The 20,122-nt window shown below is 39.6% G+C and overlaps 1 protein-coding gene and 3 non-coding genes across 4 annotated transcripts; all 4 read right to left on the bottom strand.

Annotated features, from left to right (window-relative positions):
* Positions 1–434: 434 nt before the first annotated feature.
* On the bottom strand, positions 435–507 carry trnaa-agc (transfer RNA alanine (anticodon AGC)). Its single transcript has one exon. It is a non-coding gene; the product is annotated as a tRNA-Ala (tRNA).
* Positions 508–1,174: 667 nt separating this feature from the next.
* On the bottom strand, positions 1,175–1,247 carry trnaa-agc (transfer RNA alanine (anticodon AGC)). The gene has a single exon. It is a non-coding gene; the product is annotated as a tRNA-Ala (tRNA).
* A 186-nt stretch (positions 1,248–1,433) lies between these two features.
* trnay-gua (transfer RNA tyrosine (anticodon GUA)) lies at positions 1,434–1,521 on the bottom strand. The gene is given in 2 exon segments: positions 1,434–1,469; positions 1,485–1,521. It is a non-coding gene; the product is annotated as a tRNA-Tyr (tRNA).
* A 382-nt stretch (positions 1,522–1,903) lies between these two features.
* Positions 1,904–18,285, bottom strand: tmem214 (transmembrane protein 214). Its single transcript, XM_087852009.1, has 17 exons — positions 18,029–18,285; positions 9,601–9,794; positions 9,241–9,391; positions 9,011–9,145; positions 8,065–8,147; positions 7,709–7,814; positions 7,193–7,274; positions 6,940–7,041; positions 6,658–6,799; positions 6,372–6,463; positions 6,202–6,250; positions 5,918–6,025; positions 5,290–5,407; positions 5,111–5,207; positions 4,633–4,801; positions 4,219–4,370; positions 1,904–2,948 (listed from the first exon to the last, which is right to left on the bottom strand). Exons 1-17 carry the CDS (start codon positions 18,180–18,182, stop codon positions 2,819–2,821), a joined length of 2,064 nt encoding a protein of 687 aa, XP_087708135.1. The 5' UTR covers positions 18,183–18,285; the 3' UTR covers positions 1,904–2,818.
* Between the last annotated feature and the right edge of the window lie 1,837 nt (positions 18,286–20,122).

Below are 20,122 nucleotides of genomic sequence, written 5' to 3'. Positions count from 1 at the left end.
TCACAGTTATCTTATAGTAATGCCTCTCTTTCCACCTTCTATACATTCAGTGCTCTGCCATAGTTATTAGTGTTAAAGAAAACGTTGAAGCTGCAGATGTATCTTCTCTCTTGTGCCTCCAGGCGGCAGCACAGACACATCTACGGCTATCGGGGAGTCATAAGCATACAAATACGTTTATTCTCTATTTCAGGTCGTTTCTTCATTCTACTAATTAGGGTGATTTATTTAAAGTTCTGTTTATATCAACTTCATATTTCAGTAATATACACTGCCATATAGAAAAATTCATTAATCAATCAGTTCCTGTTTGCTTTACAGATTTACCTGGTACTCTTAAAATGTATTACTCTCCATAAACAATAAACAGTTTTAAATCACATGAATATTTAAAATGCTCTATTTAAAATATTTTAACGCGTCAGAAAAAAGTTTGGAGGATGCGGGCATCGATCCCGCTACCTCTCGCATGCTAAGCGAGCGCTCTACCATTTGAGCTAATCCCCCCGCGCTTGAGAAGTAACCCGTTCGCAGTACCAACCCGTGATATGCTGACGATTTGTCAAGTCCTGCGATGTTCCGGAGGAGCGCGACAGGTGAGCTTCCGCGTTCTTATGCTACGCGACGGGTTATCAATGAAATCCAGTACAATGACGCTCCCGTGGTAATACACGTTCCAGCCATGTATTCCAGTCCTAGCTGTATCCCAAACCCTAACCATAATCTTATCCCTAACATTAACCAGCATGTTATATAGTGTTTACCAAAGAGATGTAAGTAAAACGAGTGTGCATGTGTATATTCATTCGAAACGGTTCTCTTGTTTGCTGATGTTGGGTCCCCGGAAGCGTAAGATATCGACGATTTGTCACCTAGCTTAAAATGTTAGGCTTTGAAGGTGATAACGTGTTGACAGCAGGGACCTTAGCTTATACAAAGACTGCCTAAGTTTGAAGTGTCGACCGAATTGATTTCAGTGAAATTCGTCGCAAAAACGTTCGTGAAAATGTAAATGTGACATTGGCATCTTCTTTATGTTTTGTGTCTCAGCTCCCCGCCAAAAATGACCAATTTTTAAAATAACTATATTTTCTAGTTGGTCTGGTTGGTTGCATTTTGCAACTTGAGAGTTAAAACAAACTCACGCCAACCACATCGACGAGACACAAAAGCTTGGAGGATGCGGGCATCGATCCCGCTACCTCTCGCATGCTAAGCGAGCGCTCTACCATTTGAGCTAATCCCCCTTATGTGCGCTGTTTCGCAACCTGATAAAAATATATATCTATGTAATCGGGTTGGGCTATAGCCAACAATCTGTTGGCTTGCTGGCAATGGTGCTGGTTCGGCTAATAAACCGTATCTACCGTGTAATCTGTATTCGATCGTTGCGCTTGAACACCGTGAGAGAAGAAGAAAAAAAAAGTGTCACCTCCTTCGAGCCGGATTTGAACCAGCGACCTAAGGATGTCTATCGCACTCCTCTACAGTCCTCCGCTCTACCAACTGAGCTATCGAAGGGGATTGTATCATCTCCCCACAGTGTTTGTCTATAACCGCAGCGCTACTAAGCATGCGAGAGGAAAACATTGATTTACTGGGACAAGATACGTTTTTAAGAGGACTGCTGAGTCAGCAACACTTGACTAAAAATACACACCCAGGGTCCTCTTCTCATCTTGATCTATATTAATACGTGGTGAGACAAATTTGTTTCTTCTTAAGATGACCCTGAATACACATATCTAATAATTATATTTTAATAAGAACATGCACATGCAAAATTGAAGTTTGAGGGCAAAGCCCCAAGTCATGACAAGACAACTGTTAACAAGGTGGTTTATATTATTTGCTTTGTAGCTCATGGCACACTGGCGTAAATCAGCTGATAAAAACACTGCAGTGGGGTTGGAGTCTTTATTACAAATCATTTACATTACAAAGTAAGACATTAGTCTCTTCCATATCATCTTGTTTACAGGGTGGGGGGTTAGTTAAGTAAAATGTCCAGAGGAGGGCATTTCTCAGATTACAGCATACAGGATGACAACGCTGGCATCACTGATCCACGCAGACACAAACACAGAAACGCATTGACCTTCAGGTACATGATGTCGGTGCTTCTCGCAGCTCGGGCGAGAAGCTTCTGCTGGTAGGTGAAGCATTAGAAAACGGGACAGAAACAAAGCAGCAGAGACGAGACACACAGATTTTTTTCTTCTGGACTGATGTGAGAAGACTGTGTTTACGACCGTGCTCAGGACGAGCAAATCCACCCGGAGACACAACTCCCTAGTTAGGTATGACAAAGGGTTTGCACACACAGGACCAGGTGTTAAAGATGACTTGACCCTCTGATGAGATTTTCAGTGGCTTGGAGACGTTTCTGACATGTTCTCCACCTTTACCAACTTTCACAACACTTTTTTTTTTTTATTATATTTAAATAAAAACGTTTTATAAATCATCTACAAACCTATATTTTCTATAAATTACAGAACCTGCTTAACCCAGAGGCTCAAGCAGTGGCTGAAATTTGCAGTATAAAACTCAGGGAGAGAGAAAGAAGGGTACGACCTCCGTATCCAGCAGTGACAAAAAGGCTGATAGAAAAAAACAAACATCTAAACAACACCAAACTGATTTTAAAATTTAACCAAAATAAGAGACAAAAAGGGTCTTTTTTGAGTGAGCTTGTTTCCCTCTGACCCTGCGGCATCCACTTGCGTCACAAAGGACATGACAGACTCACGCTGGGCCAGAGTGTGTGTGTTGGTGTGTTTAGCTTCCTGTGTGCATATTGTGTGTGTGTATTGCGTTATCCCGCTCGAGTGAGCAAATCCTGGGCCCATGTCTTGATTGCCGAGGTCGTGTGTTGGAGTAGCTGCCACGTCGAGTTGGTAAAGGACAAGGCGTGGCCCTGCAGACATGATACAGACACCTCCCCACTGCAACAGAGAAAGTCAAAAATCACTCACTCCAGCTTTAATGATGCTTTTAGTTCCTTTTAAACAATACAAACAAAGACATTTGGCTACTACACTACTCATAACTGGTTTAAATAACAGGCGAGACAATTTGTGGAAATGCTCATGATTTTCAAATATCTACATAGTTGTTAAATTGCTGGGGGGGGGGAATTACATAGTAATAATCCACTGTTCCATAAATCGCCACCATTGCACTCCCAGGTGATTCAGAATGGTTCTGATAATTTAGAGTTACAAAGCAAAATTATCCCTGGTGAGGAGTCAGATTCAGCGCGAAGAGAAGATGATACACAGACTAATCGATGATGATGCCGCTTACATTTAAGCCAGGCCTGCATTAGAGGTTCTTAAATCAAGCACCTTGGTGGTTGGGCCCTAATGGGCCACATCAGCAGGGATCCAGTGTTACATGGATCTGGTGGTCAGAGGTGGAGGCCTTAGCGGTCTGCTCCACAGTTTATGAACTCGTTCTAAGGGTCTTGTTCATGAGTATACAGAGCAGGAGATTGACAGATCATTACAGAGTTCATCTGTCAATCACCTCAGAGGTTATCAACAGCCAAGGAAATGGCCACTGATGCATCTCTACTTTAGACTGCTGCCCTCACAACCGAGACCTGGACAGTTGTCAGAGGATGAATGAATGGAAAAATAGTCCAATTGTTTATCAGCAGGGTGCAACTACCTGGCTCCAGTTAACAGAAGAAGAACACACTGCTGAGAAGTGAAATGTGTGTGGTGCTGTGACGGTGCTGTGCAAATAGGAGAAACATACACCGACAAAGCCTACAAAGATCTGCCAAAAACTCTGGTGAGCAACTCCCTTTAAAGAACAAATAGGAACGAGGTCCAAACTCCAGCAGGATAAACTGGCATGTCACTACATCTGTCAGTGCAACTGGTAACCTGCACGCATTTCTCAGTGGCTTCAATAAAACACATCAATAAGTAAAGGTGAATCACATTTCATCCCAACAAGCACCATAATGAGGGCTTCATAGTTAAATCATTGTTGCAGCAGTGCCACAGATTCTTATAGTTAGTCAGGCCAGAGGTAAGGTGTCTTCATTTTAGTCAGATTATTCTAATACAAGCTGTGCTGTTCTTCTTGTTTAACCCTACAGACCAAATACATCTTTGTGAAACCAGTCCCAGCCAGTTTAACTGCCCCACACTCAGGCATGTAGTAATAAAGATTAACTGTTAAAGAGCTGCTGTTAGTACTGACTTGCAAGAGTCCTCTAAGTTGGCCCATGCTCTCTGTAGCAGGTTAGATGTGTACGCCAGCGCTGGCAGGATGTAGTTTTGATGTAGGAAGATGAGGAGCTCCTTCAAATATGCCAGAGCTTGGAACACACTCTCTGGGGTGTTGGTGTTCACCTGGACAAAGACATGCAACACAATCAGAGTCAGACTGGGGTTATCTGGTAGTTTCTTATGTAATGCTCAAAATTTAAATTAAGGGGGGAAAAGTGACATAGTATAAACACAAATAAATCCACAAAGGGATGAAATGATAATCCAGCTGGACTGTTTAATATACACCCAGAAAGCTGTGCTTCAGGCCCCCCCCCCCCCAAAAAAAATTGTACTTCAACATTTAAATGTTTAAGGTCAAGTGGAGCTGTAGCCATGGCCTTACCCATTCTATGACAAGAGGTGTGGTTTCTTTAACCCAGACAATAAACCGTGAGGTGTTTTCAGAGATGAAGACAGCTGCTGACTTTGCCTTTTCCAAACCTTGTTCTGTTACTGGACCCAAAACCCGGACACACTCAGAGTAATAATAAGGAGTGTTTGTCTCCAACCAGCTACAGAACATAAACACACAATACAGACAATAATGATCATAACTGCAATCTTCATTAGAGGGAAAATGGAAGAAAAGAAAAAGTCATAAATTTTTTTTAATTTTCTTTTTAAAAGCAAATAATTTTATGGCAGAACAGTAGGTTAATCTAATAAAGTTATATTAATATAGTATTCTAAATAAAAGCCAACAAATCACAGGGAATAAAACACTGTGTGCCTGAGCGTTATCAGGAAGTGAGTCAGAAGCTTGTTTTAGATTTTAGGGATCATTTTTAAGTGTCGGCTCTGTTGACTAGAAATGATCGTACCTGAAGCCCTGCTTTGAGTAGACTGTTATTTTGCTCCAGGCCTGCTGAGATACAGCTGTGATCCCTGAGGAGTGCAGATACCTGGCTGTGATGGAATCTGAAACGTAATATAAACACAATGAGTAGGCCACAGATACAAAGATAGGCGAATATGGTGAGTAAACGGCACTCTGACAGACCTGCGACAGAGCCGTTTGATCTGACGTCATGGGCGATGAAGCCGGCAACAAACACGAGCAAAACCAGGAGCAGCTTGGACCAGGGGAACCCGTGACCACGCATCTTTACCTGCAGATTCTGGAGAATCACAAAGCACAAGTCAAATAAGGTTCATAATCCAAGTGTTAGCTTTATGATTCCATACATCTCTAGTTGTTACCCAAGAAGCAGGGATAATGTCAGAAGAAGTTTTTAAAGAGGAGTTGCACATGCTTATTCATGCATTCATCTCTCCAGTACTCACATTTGCAACTCACCAGGTTCATCAGTTCAGTAACTCTGCCCTTAATGCTTGGAAACTACCCAGTAAGTCCCAAAACAGTTCTTCCAATATCACAACACTACTGATCTCTTTAATAGGCTTTCAATTTAATATTCTTCTCTTCCTTCCTTTAGTTTTAGTTCCTAAATTTATATCTTAATTTTTTAAGCTTTTTATGCCTTCTGTCAGCACTTTATAAATATTGCTCACTTTCATATTGTGGAGGTGGTTCATGATTTAATATTACACTATCTTCGTGTCTAACCCAGACTTTTTGAAATCGCGAGTTTCCTTTTAAACAAACATGAACAGGCTGAGTTGCTCACCTGGCACAGGCTGTTGCACTCCTGAAGGTCACGAGATTCAATGGTGTCTCTCATTTCTTCGTTGGTCACTCTAAATGACTGGATCGTTTCCTCGAGGTTCTTCCGAAGCTAAAAAAAAAAAGTCCAAGTAAAACACAGTGATGGAATTAAAAGACAATAAAAATACAAGTTACATTAAAACTGCATTATTAATCAGGTTACACAGGCTTTGATGTTTAAATAAAAGTATCCCTGGGAGGTGCGTTTGGTTTATGAGCCAACAGACATCGTGACAGCACTTGTACCTTTGGTGGAAGGATGTTCCAGGACTTTAATAAGTGGTTCAAAAGTAAACTGAGGAAAGAAAGCAGTGAGTCTGAAATCAGTTTGAAATCATCTTCATTTGTACAGTTTACCTTATGTGGAGATGTGATCATAAATAAAAAGACAAAAAAATAAATGGTCCACAGGTTACCTGGACTGGGGTAGGTGTTTGGTGTAGAGCTGCCTCCACACTCCTAAACTCTGAACATCCACACACAGACACTCAGTCATACTGCTGAGCAGCTGCAAGAAGCAGAAGACAATGAGGTTAATTTTTATCATTTTACTCATAATGTATTCTTTGATATCGTTTAGTGAGAACACAATTTTATTGAGCCGTTCTCGTTTATTTAATCACTTTTGTCAAATATTGTGTTGTGATGGCTGCTGTAACAGTACAGTAGCAACAGTAATGTATACAGAATTGTGGGTGTCACCTCTCTCTTCATGTCGTCAGGACAGTGTGGCGTGGCTCTGGACAGAAATGACGGCAGGTACGTGTGCAATGTGTTCTCTGGCTTGGCTCCAAATGCGAGGACCTTCAGTCGAGGATACAAACGCCTCAGCTGCTCCTGCAGACTGTAATAAAAAACAGAAAAAAATATATTAGGACTCAGAACGCAGATAACATTTTTGCAATGCTTTTATTTCTAAACAGAGATTATGAACAGTCTGATACGTCTTGCTGTTGGTCTGTGTTTGCACTGGTTTACATTTACCTTGATGACAGGGCGTTCTTTGGCATGAAAGCAAAATCAAGCAAAGGAAAGAACTCTTTCGGACCCATAATACCAAATCCTTTTGTCAGGTTTGAATGAAGTCTGGAAAAAAATTTAAGTATGTTGAAATATCCATGACTTTCAAATTAAAGGTATCACTGGTAATGATCTCAATAGTTCAAATACTACAAATGAATGGAAAGGAAGTGTCTGGAAGATGAAGAAATTTGAGAAATTTCCGAGTCAGACTTACGAGAGAAGTCTCTCCAGATAGGCGATGGCATATGAGGACAGAGACTTCACTCCCAGCACAGGGAGCATGATGCCCAGCCACACTGAAACAAATTTTTTTTTTTAGTTTAGGAACCTTTTCTTCTGTTAAAGTGAAAACAAATATATTTAATCATACATTGGGTGTGATTTTGTACTAAATTAGTAATTTTAGACACCATTTCCCCCTAACTTTCATTGCAATTTTGCACTGTAAACATTTAATATAGTCACACTAACTAATAACACTTGGAGCACCAGCAGCTATCGGGGGGGGGGGGGTTTACTGCTCTAATGTGCTCTGTTGCTTCAGTGAACCCCAACCCAGAATGTCTGTCTTCACACATTGTTGGGAAAGTGGGAGACAGGGGAAAACAGACAGATCTGGACTAATACTGGGCAAATGCCTACTTGTTCAGAGCAGTTTTGGGCTTTATGGATATGCGGTAATGTAAAATATTTTAATTATTGTGTGCCTCTGTGTAAAAGTGTTTATTACCTCTTAGACCCTGGCTGAGATCATAAAATCCTGCTTGGCCCAGAGCCCACATGATGGTCAAACACTTTACTGGACGATTCTGAACTGACCGCAACATTTCCAAATACTGCAGAAAAGGAACAAGGAGAAAGGAGAGTTTTACAATATAATAATGCAAAATTATTCAAACAGACAAATCCAGCAATACCCACTCTCAAACTACCATTTTGAAAATATAATACATAAGTTGATAATATTACACATGTCCAGAAAAGTTAGGAAAAATATAGCTAGAGCTTTTAGTGTAATAACATGCAGAGCAGGAAAAGAGTAGCAAAGCTGCTGATTATTTGCCGGAGTGACAGTCACACACTCACCTCTGGCAGATTTTGGGTGGCTATTTTGGGTTTGTCCTGCAGGACTGCCTGAATGCAAACTCTGTAGCCATGTAGAGGTTCTCCTAGAAATAAAAACAATAAGCTTTAGGTACTTTCGACTTATTTTTCTGCTTTATGAATTGTAACTAAAAACTGAAACAATGCTTGGGTAAAATTTTTATTTCATGAGGCATCCTGGTGACCATGCTGACTGCTATGGTTAGTTTGTTAAAAGGTAAACAGTGGTAATTGAGGTTTGAGTCATGATGGGTTTTGACCCCACCCTAGCGTTGAACCATAACAGTGATCTTTGCACTGTTATGCAAAGATCACTGTTTTTTTGTCCCCTGACTGCCAAGACAGTCACAACCACAAGACACATCACTTTCTTTCACAGCAGTGCACTTTTGCTCCTCACTAAAAGCTTGTTTAGTTTAGCTCGTGCAAAGATCAATCTAGATCAATAGATGAATCTAGACACAACAAAAGCTTTTTGCAAGTGAATACAAGGAAGGAACATAATGATTGCAGCTGCCTTTCTTTCAGGGTCTCTCATCTCATCTGCTTTCAGATGTTGGCTTCAGGCCTGTCGCTACCTTGTGGGCTTTGTGAGGCAGACAAGTATGTCCACCACCTGGCCTTCTCTTCACCTCTGTCTGTGCTGCCATTGAGGTGAGATGGTTTTTATGGCCAAAGACAACCACTAACCTGGGCATAAATCCCACATCCCCCCACCTATTTACCCCCTTGTTTATTTGCTTGTATTTATTTGGTTTATATGTAACATTTTATATGTTTTATATTCAATCAGAATATTATTTCAACTTACAGAACATTCATTCATTTCCGCAGCTTTGGTATCTTGGCGCATTTTCCCCTGTCTGTTAATGTTCTACTGAGTAAAGTCGCATCAATAAACGGATGTAAGAGGTTCTCCTGGGTTTACCTGACTGCCTGTCCAACTCCCTGAGCATAGTGTAAACACAGTGGTCGAAGAAATCTGGCAGAGCGCTGCTGCAACGTCCGATGAGGCCTTTGATCACACCCCTCAGCTCTTTTCCTGTAAGGCAGTATGGGTAGTCTGGGACAGAAAAGACAAACAGGAAGACTTAAGTATTGAAATGCTTTAACCGCACGATAAATAAATGGACATATCAAAATAAGAGTCTGCCTGACCATAAGGGTGGCTGCTGAGTGTGGGCTCCGTGTCCTGGGCAGTTAAATGGAGGTTGAGGTATCCAGCCAGGTCTTTGATCCAAACCGAAGGGTTTTCTGGAAACAGGGTCTGACTGCGAGCCAACTGCTGCTTCAGGTCTGCAACATCCAGCTGAAAACAGGACAAGAGAAAAATATCAGCACTGGAGTCTCAAAAAGAACACACCCTTTAAGCAAAGGCTAGATCGGTTTCAGCATGTGACAGTTGGCTTTGAAGATGTAACAATGCTGCTTTGTTTAGAGATTATTTCGGGTCATTTCTTTCACTAAATTTCCATTGAGTTTAATATCAGTCAACTTAAGAAAATGTCTCTTACTGACCGCTTTGAACGCCTCCTCGAGGGTTTTGTAAGTTGTGGGAGAGGTTGTATTGCTCGAATACGACTTCTTGGGTGGTTTACTTGATGAGGGCTTCTTGTTTTGAGGCTCGGATGGTGGAGGAACCTGCTCCTTGTTCTGCTTCTTTCCCACCTTCTCCAAGCTGTCATACAGACTCTCTGACATCTTCACGGGCGCTGAAGGACAAAACAAAGCAGCTGCAGTGAAATGCAGTGACTCCTCTATCCTGAGTCCTAAAAATCAAGTTACTCTCCTCAGTGTCTTGCTTACCCCCTTCTGCCCTCCCTCCACGCCTTGTGTAATGGGCTGTTACCCAAAGGAATATTTGTGGCATACTCAATACAATTCACAAAGGACTGGAGTTAAGCACAGACAGCATTCCAGCTCTCCCCCTTGTGTGTTTTTGGTAAACAGTTTTGAGGACCTATACAAAGTTAAGAACGCCTGATTTTTTTAGAGCCTGTACTTTGATATTAACTCAATACTTATTTGCAATGTTTTATAAAGGCAATAACAAGTAATTGTATTTATAAGATGTCAAAGCTCTCTCACTGGCTGAAAGTGGCAATACATTGAAATTGACCCTGTTCTGCTTTTATTAATTTCCCATCAAATACCTGCAGCTTGGAATAAACCTGACACCTTTACAGACTGTGGGGAAATCAGAGAGCAGTTTAACTGCTTACCAGTTTTTACTCTGTTGGTGATCAATCATTTTGTCACCATTTTGTCATTTTGTGTGCAAAACACACCAGGGGTGGATGGCAGGAACTAAGATCACTTTTCTTTGAATTTAAGCTGGTTAATGAGGTGATTTGACAAACGACTCAAATTGGCCTTTGACCTATGAAGCATTTATAGTGATCACAGTAATATGGGCTGCTTCTGTTGGCTCTAGAAAAATGTTTTCCTTCACTCCAACTCAGGCCCTCGTGTCAGTCACAGTGCTGTCTCTTTCCTGCACTCCATTTCAGAATGGAGCTCCTTTTTAAACTCTACCTGTGATCATAACTGAGCGGCTGTGCTTTTTCATGAGAAAAATAGAAGTTGGACTGAACCAAATCAAGCTTTAGTCACACATGTGGATTTAGAGTCAGCATGTCTCTATTTTTAGTCTCAAATATGAGTAAAACACACGGCGTTCAACACTGGACAACCAGTGTCACTCTGTGTTTTCCAGACTTCCTTTAAAATTAAAGCACGGATAAAATACTGTGTGTTCCGTTTGCTTCACAGGTGAATTCATAACTGTTAGTGGTGGAAATAGCAGCACTGGTCCAAAGAGGCCAATCACATTACCTTTTCTTCCCTGACCCAAGGTACAGAGGATCAACTTAAACTAGTAGTATTGCCTGAATACTAATAGACAGGATAGTAAAACTCAACTTAAACGTACAGTGTTAAAGCTTCTGTGTAACTCATGCTAAAAGACTTCTACAGCTAAAGCAGATGTCACCACCAGCTGTTCACTGATCATTCAAGCTGAACATATCACTGAGAACATTACATCTATATTTAGTCAGTGTGTTAACTGCAACACTAAAACTAGTCCTCATGCCCCTGAACTGAATCAACTGAAAGCAGGCATCAAGACCAGACATGTCAGTCATATTGACTCAAACATGTCAGCAAGCAAAGCACTGAAATTCAAGTCCTGTACTACAAGCAATATCCATGATCTCCGTTATTTAGTTTTGCTTTAAATCGGAAATCTCTTACTCCAACATAAAAACCTTCGGGATTTATGAATCTAGCTAAAACTACATTAACATGAAAGTGGCAATAGCAACTTAAAAGCATGAAAAGGTTTGGTGACCGCAGTGTGCCATGTTTTACAGAGAAGCTCAAAATATAACGAGAGAAACATATGAAGAGGTTTAACAGGCATGTGAGTGTGTGTGATAGTAGAAGAGCTGCATAGTATGCAATCAAATGCTGCATGAATGTGTGCTTGTGTGTGTTGATCACTGAAACTGTAAAGATTGTTATAGCATTTTTCAAGTCAGGGAGGAAAGTTACCACTATCAAAGCTTTAGGATTAAGGCATGGGAAGACCTGTCTATATTTACAATCTTGTAATCTTTGGTATCTAGTGCTCAGCTGTTTTCTTGTGGCCTGCAGGGCAGTTTCATCTGTATTTTTTCAGCTGGGAAATGAAAAAAACAAAAAACAAAAACAAATTTGTATGAGGCCAAAAAATAAATAAAACTAAATAAAAAACACTGAATTTCAGCCCACCACAGGGCTATAACTCTGAAAATACATTATTAGAGGTGAAATTATGCAAGGCTCCAACAAATATACCAATGTTTTTGCACCCAATAAATAAATCAGCTGATTTTGAGAGGGTGATGGAGGGTGGGGGAGGTTGATGAAACTGATGTTCCATGGAATGATTCTGCTGAAACAGTAGACTCCCTGGTTAATTATCGAGATTTTAACAAAATGTGGAGCTTGAAATGTCTTTTCTCATGGCATCATATGACTCAGAAATCCTTGCAACCTTATCTGGGACCTTGTGCACTATTGTCTGCAGTGGATAATCTCTTAAAGTCTAAGTGAACAGGGAACTTTAAGTGAATTGGTTGGTTTCCTTAAAACCAACCAATTAACATCTGTTTTTAAAAAAAAAAGAAGCACATGACTGCAGACTTAGGGAAATACCAGCAGTCCTTGTAAATGACAAACGGTTCAAAGCAAAGACAGAAGTGTCCTGATCAAAATCAAATCAAGTCACTTTTATTGTCACATCACATGTGCAGGTACACTGGTACAGCACATGCGAGTGAAATTCTTGTGTACAAGCTTTACAAGCATGGGTGACTGGCTTCGCTCAGCAAAGAGGGAAGGCATTCTAAAGTTTTAGAGCAATAAGAAGCAAAAAGCTGATAAAATTTTACCTTAAGGTTGGATTACAGAAGGTTTAATATATTAAACATTTATTTTTCTGAATGAATCATGCCGTATCTTTTATCTGTGTTTCTGAGATTAGGGAGTTGGACGGACATTGAGCTCTGAAAATAATTAAATAACACAATTAATATAATCCAACTGAAGTGTAAAAATGTTTCCCATGCGGAACTCAAACTGGTCTCTGGTGTGAGCAGTAAAATTATTCAATCCCCGCTCTCTCTAAGGCTACGTTCACACTGCAGGTCTTAATGCTCAATTCGGATTTTTTGATCAAATCTGATTTTTTTGTCTGCTTGTTCACACTACAAAGAAAAATGCGAAAGCAAATGCTCTCGAGTGTGAACCCTCAAAGCGGCCCGCATGCGCAAAAGAAGATGTCACACACAATGCGCTCTGTTTAGACCCAGAGCAAACAATATTGTTTGACTGATGGCCCTTAATATAAAGACTTTGGACTTTACGTTTCCCAATTTTTGCTTTAAGTTATTTTGTTATTTAAATAATAATGTAGATAACCTAATAATTATCCTTATTGCTGTTTTAGAGGAGCGGTGCTTCAAAGGATAGTTGCAGATTTCTGTCAGAATCTGCAGATTATACAGTACAAATAAAATGTTAACGTTGTCTTCCCAACAGTTTCACTGACATCTACACTGGATGGCCAGGAAGCGTTCACGATGTCTTTGCGGGCCCTGATAATTAGCGTCTGTCTTGTGTCAGTGACGTAAAAGACGGATTTAATGCGACTTGACCATTCAAACAGCAGTCGCTTTCTAAAACATTGGATATGTATCGGATTCAGTACCACATACGAAAGTGACCCAGGTTGGATTTGAAAATATCGGATTTGTGCCGTTCACACTGTCATACCATGATCGGATATGGGTCGCATAGGGTCAAAAAAAATCGGATTTGATGCGCTTTCGCCTGCAGTGTGAACGTAGCCTAAATGTCACCTTTTTTCTCTCTTTGAAACTGGGAATATTTTTTTCATTTTTTGTGTACATGAATACAAGTCCGTACGAGAGAGAGCCCAAAATATGAATCCACAGATTAAATGTTGTGACCATTTCATGAACTGTCACAAGACTGTGCTGCTGGCTCTCTAGCAACTTCCTCACACTGGACTGCTGCTGATGACAGCAGTCCTTTTTCCGCTCTCCAAACTCGGTCAGCTCGGCATAGTGACACTTGAACCAGTTCTTCACCTGTTGCAGGTTCTAGTTTTGGATCTTATGTGGGTTCTCCACAGCAGAGAAAGGACTAATGTCTCCAGCTGAAGCCCAAGATGGTGGAGTTAAAATTAGCCTGACTGAGACAAAGGACTCCGGATAGCTGAAAGGTATCAAGGAGGGAACTGACAACAAAGCCAGCAAATCGTGAAACATGTGATGGACCAGAGCTAGCTAAACTTTCAAAATAAGAGTGAAGTATATATTTTCATGACTCTAAATCTTTGAGTGTGTCGCTTGAATAAATTCTATTAGTGGGAAACACTGCAATGTAATTAGTATTTCAAACATAAGCCTAAATGTAACATCTATGACTTCCAGCAGTCATTCACCCTATGCTTTACATTCGAGGCTGGTGCGGGGTAGGCAGCTATAAGCTGTAGTATTATGAGTGGGCTCAAAAGCTCCACTGTGAAACAACAACTAACAGGATCTCACATTTTACTGTCTACAGTCAGACTCCCTAGTCATTTCAATAGTAGATTTTTAATCTCAGTTTTATGAAACTATTTAAAACCACCTCAAAGAAACAACAGTTTTTGGGATCATTTTGGTGTAATTTACTACAAGAAGCATATTAGCAGAAATCATTAACGTGTGACAGCTTTCAGATTATAGTTTCTATCAAGAGAAAATACGAAAAAGAACAAATTTTACTGCCCTAATCCACGGGCAACTAAAAGCCAATAATAGCTGAGATGATGTTTTTAAGCTTCCTTAAATTCAAGCTTTGTTGTTCTCACATGTTTTGACATGTGGGAACAAAAAGTCAAACATGGTTATCATACAAGCAGTTCTTTATTTGTCAGGGACCAAAACACTGACCTCATAAGAGAAAAGATGTCTTGTACCAGATTTATCTACTAGCTAATTCCCATCTGCAGTCCCTGGCCAGGTACGCACAATCATAAACATCACTGATTTAAAGGGCTTTTTAAATAATGCAAACAGCAAAGGCAGAGACATTTACCACTCTTCTCTGTGATCCAAGCTTCACGCTCTTATCTGTTGAACACTTACATAATGCCTGATTTTGCTGCAACACTTTTCTTGCTCAACCACATACGTAATCCCTCCAGGCTAAAGTTTAAAAAAAAAAAAAAATCCTCCAGTTTTATGTGTCAAAACCACAGACCCAAAAGTAACAGCCTCATGATCAAGTCCTGATGAAAGCCTTTAAGAAACAAACTGAGATTTGGCAAAATATCTTTCTGAATGTGTGATTATGTTGTTTGTGTTAATAAAATGATTCACATAAAGTGTTGGAGAGTTCATTTACTAAACAGATCAGGTTTATTTCTTATAAGATTTAGACTAAAGCTTTACACCACTTCCCCACTGAATCAGCCACAGTGATCAGACTTTGGACAGTAAGATTCAGTGATAAAAATGAAGTAGAAACAAACAGCTCCAGCAAAGTGAGATATAATCATTTTGTAATGATTATCCAAAAATCAAAAGACTCAGTGAAGCCTCTTCAAGCTGCTATTGCTAGATTTAGTGAACAGAAAGTATTTTGGTCAATTTGAGAGTAGAAATTGATCAGAGGTCAGTATATAAAATGTTGACCTTGTGAAGAGTCATTTCTAACACAGATAAAGGTAAATATTGTGTTTGACAGTCTTTGACATAGTAGGAGACACCGGGCGGGACTCTAAACAGAGGTAACAGCAGGGTATGTTTGGTACATAAGATTTGATAAAACAAATCAATTCTGGTTCTTAAAACATGGCAGAAAAAATGAATAAGTAGATTAGGAGCTCCAGCTTCAGTATGGGCTTCATACTCAGTAAAAACAAAACATCATTAGGTTGACATAATGTTTCAGCAATGTGGTAGATTGAATCTGCTGGTAATTCAGTATTAATATCACCTAACTGCATGTCTAAACTTGTCATAGCACGTTACCGAATTAGGTTTCATTTTCCAATTTTTAAATGTGTAAATCAAACTACTGAGTTTAGCACATTATTCCAACTTTTACATTTCTGGTTAACAATGAGAATTCTCCTGCTGCCACTGATAGTAATAAAAGGAGGACAAGTTTGAGATCCAACACTCCAGTGACTTTATTCATGTGAGGAATGTCAATAGAATCTTCACTCCATGTTTGATCAGAAGACCTGAGTAAACTTTACTCGATAAAAAGTTGTTAGCAGAAAAACATTTTTAAAAATCAAAATTAGCTATTTATATTATTTATATTATTTGATTTCACTGTGGTTATCATCTACTGTAGAAACAACGTATGCAGTTCAAAGTAAAGAAGAACAAGCATTTTCTCTAAGCATAGCATCCCAATGCACTTCAGATCCAGCATCACTTTCAAAGACCGGTTCATCCCAAGGACAGAACACCAAGACACAAGCTAAACAACAGTGTACCATATGTAGTGCACTTAGGAGTACTCAGACCCTTATTTCTGATTGAAACATATTAAAAGTGACAGCTGGAGTGTCACTCATAAAAGTACCCTACATCTTCTGATTTATAAAAACTTGCCCTTTACACCAGAAGGCTCAAACAAAAATATAACTCGGACACTGATCACCTCGAGGATTATAGGCAGTGTTGGTCAAGTTACTTGAAAAAAGTAATCAGTAATTAATTACTGATTACTTCCCCAAAAAAGTAATCCCGTTACTTTACTGATTACTTATTTTCAAAAGTAATTAATTACTTAGTTACTTAGTTACTTAGTTACTTTTTAAAAACATGATTTACAACCTGAATAGGTGATAAAGCGATAGATCTTTCAGCCCAATTCTACTTTTTCTACATAATCCATCATACAAAATGTAATCAAATGGAAAAGTCTCTTTTTAAAACTTGTTTTGTTAGTTTTAATCTTTTAACTTTATGCATGAAGCAAAATTTTAATTATATGCACCATTATCTGACTGGAAGAAATTAGTTTAACATTTAAACCTATTTTCTGCACATTCCAGCACATAATATATATATATATATATATATATATATATAATTTTTTTTATTTTTTTTTATTTTTTTGTGTTTACACTCACTCTTTCAGATGCAAGTAAAACACAGCAGAAAATAAATAAAGTCAAAGACTAGCGGTCCTTTTGCTCTATTTTCACCTGTAAAGCAGGAGTAGAGTAGGCGGAGGTTTATCCTGGTGCAGGTGTGCTGCAGCGGTCAGTGGAAGGATACCGCAGTTTCTCTGTGAGTTTCCCATTACGTCGTAGCTACTCGGTGCTTGCTTGGAAGTTTAGGGGGTTTTTTTCGCTGTAAAAAGAAGTTTTCTTCCCACGCACAGCGGACACTAATGTTTTTGTCACTTTTTACGGAATCAAACTCAAAGTAAGGTCAGTACTTCCACGCTTTAAACGCTGCACGCTCATACTCTCTCCGCACTCGATATATGATCCATTGTTGATCTGCACACAGCTGTTGTCACGAACATCACACTCGCTTACGTCACTGTCATGAGACATTCTCGCAAGAAAATCACGGTTTTAGTAACGCAGTAACGCAGCGTTCCTACGGGAAAGTAACGGTAATCTAATTACCGTTTTTGCAATAGTAATCCCTTACTTTACTCGTTACTTGAAAAAAGTAATCGGATTACAGTAACGCGTTACAAGTAACGCGTTACTGCCCATCTCTGATTATAGGTAAACAGGAACAGTAAGTTGTATTGTTACTAATAAGAGTCCTTCTAAATAAGTAAGAAAATAAAGTCAGAAAAGTAAAGTAATAACAAAATAGAGTAACGAGTTTAACCTATTTATATAAACGATGATAATAGCTGTGATAACTGTTTATGAGGCATAAAGCTGAAGTAAAACCATGGCTAAACGTGTAGCATAAGATTTAAATGGCCACGTTGTTAAATATTTACCCCCAGAGCAATGACAGCCATCACTGTAGGCGAGGTAAAAACAAACTAATGCTGCTTAACGTCATACCGATCAGCTCCAAAATGACAAAAACACCTTCAGGCTCGTTCGAAAGAGCAGCTGAAGGGAGGTCAAAGGTCAAAAAACGTCTCGCACATGCTGACAGACTCTCTCAGTGCTGACGTTCACTTTGTTGACACTGCTAACGAGCTAACTAGCCGCACGAAGCACAAAGGCCGCTCAGCTAGTAGTTTAAAATTCACGCCGACACACGGACTTAAGGTAGAGCCACTCAGAGGTGAGCTGGTAAAACCGCAAACGGTGTGAGATAAAATTAATACCAGGAAGTAATGCTGCGTGAAGTTGAGCTTCAGCAGCTAGCAGTGGGCCGTGTTCACTTACGTCTGGACGGCTGGTTAGATTCGCCCAGGGCTTTCCTTCCTCCGCTGGCTTTCTTGTCGGCCGCTATCTTGCCTCCTCCGCCGGAGTTGTTGCTATTTTTCTTGCCTTTCTTCACCACCTCCCATTTTCCAACCGAGCCGTTATTTGAAGCCATGTCTCCGGGTCCAGATGGGCTGTTATTAGTTCGGGTACCGTGACTTCCTGCCTCCTTCCTCCCTTCTGCTGAATGAACGAGAGGACGTTGCGTAAACTGCTCTGAGCGTTTAACCGTCCGCATGCCACGTCTCTATGTCGGCATGACGTCAGAGTGATGCGTTTGGACCGTTAACTTTCGTGTTCGTAGCCGAGCGGAACAAGTTTAAACACGTTATAAGGAATTTATTAAACGCGTCTTCAAGACGGAATCATAGACGACCCCGATTCATTTTAAACACAACTAAATGCAAAAATAATATGAGTTTGGTTTTAAAAAAAATAATATACATTTTAAAAAATCTATTGTAAAATAAACAGCAACTGCTTTTTGATAACTGTTTTGAAATTTTCAAAAAAATAAAATAAAAATTCGCGCAAAACTTACATTTCAATACTTTTTAACTTAATACCAAAATTAATATCCTTGGGGTTATCTCTTATCTATTTTGTTATGCCATACTATATTAATTATTATTGAGCCATTTTAGATTCTATAGAGTACAGTGGTCCTCTTTTAATCCTGCCCGAGAGCTCCAATTCCAACATCCTTTGTCCACAATTTCCACTCTCCCACCTATGTACCTTTTCTTTTTCCGGTCACAATCTCTACCGCACCTCTTTCATACCTCTCACCCATACAACTTATAATTTTGTTATTTTACCTTATTTTAGTAGTCAGACAATATTAGGCATTTAATGTCATTTCATTAACCAATAATTACCTAATTGTGAAAATGATCTCTAAGCATATTTAGAGCATCAGATATTCTAGATTTAGCCCAACTCACTGGTTCTACCTTCAAGTGTTACAATTATCTGTTTTGGATCATAATTGACAAAACAAATAATTTGTAAACAAATAATTTGTAGTCATCGCAGTTTTGAAGATATATGGATTATAATAATATATGCCAATAGTTGAAATCCTAAATATGACACATAACTAATTCTATCATGAAGCTGCATGCTTTAAAAAATCCCACTCAAACTGATGTTTGAATCACTGCCTCTGTCCATTATTAACCATTCCTGGCTCAGCAAACAGGTAAAATTCAAAGGCTTATTTTCTATTTTGTGAACAGACAGCTGAACATCAGGTACTCTACTGCTCAGCTTTGAATAAAAACATTCAGCTCATTTCCATTTGCCTGTGAAAAGTTTATTATCTCATCCTCTATGCTATCATCACTGATAACTGCCAGGTCCAATTAAACCATCAGCATGCTGCAGTTTTCTGTCTGGTTGCCATCTCTGTGGAGCAGACGGTCGAGTACATCCTGCAGCGTCGCTTAGTGTTTGGCACAAACCTCCCAAATCCCTCAGCAGCCTCCTCCACTCACTGTAAGTGGAAGCATAATCCTGGAACTGAGTGGACGTCTCAGTGTGTCTTGCTCTTTTGTAGGTCGTAAAACATCTCACTACTGATTCATAAATATTGTTCCATGTGTGAAAGCTTTCTTGGCAACCTAGTGGCAGACCTATGCATTGTTGTAGAACTATGTCCAGTATGTGAGCCTGTAAATATTTGAGGAGGCCGTTCCCTCATTATTTCATCTCAGATTACGCCGATAAAAGATCTGGAGTTGATTCAAACTGTTGAACTTTTCACTGTAACTTTCAATATGAGGTCCAAAGAGATATCAATGCAATTGACTGCTTGACTTCTACGGAGGTGCATAGAGGCAACATTTAGCAAACATGTGCTGGGCCTGACTGTTGTGTGTGTGATGTGATTAGTATGCTGCTGATTTGCATAAGCAAAAATGATGTAAATAGAAAAGGCTGCTCCTAATGAATAAAAAACAGGAACTACATGAGACTGTGGTGTCTCTGAGTAGTATACTTAACATCTTAACATCAGCCACGGTGTAGGACTGATCCTGCACAGGTCCTTCATCC

This window comes from Neolamprologus brichardi, chromosome 15, assembly GCF_056152115.1.
Source record: "Neolamprologus brichardi isolate AB-2024 chromosome 15, ASM5615211v1, whole genome shotgun sequence".
Classification (NCBI taxonomy): domain Eukaryota; kingdom Metazoa; phylum Chordata; class Actinopteri; order Cichliformes; family Cichlidae; genus Neolamprologus; species Neolamprologus brichardi.
The sequence above is the reverse complement of the archived record's forward strand: the minus strand, read 5'-3'. Positions and strand labels throughout refer to the sequence as shown.

Coding starts and splice junctions, on each gene's coding strand:
- tmem214 (XM_087852009.1), bottom strand. CDS start 18,182: ATGGCTTCAAATAACGGCTCGGTTGGAAAATGGGAGGTGGTGAAGAAA. Junction 9,392..9,600: donor TCGAGGAGGCGTTCAAAGCG/GTCAGTAAGAGA, acceptor TCCTGTTTTCAG/CTGGATGTTGCAGACCTGAA. Junction 5,408..5,917: donor AGTGCAACAGCCTGTGCCAG/GTGAGCAACTCA, acceptor GTGATTCTCCAG/AATCTGCAGGTAAAGATGCG.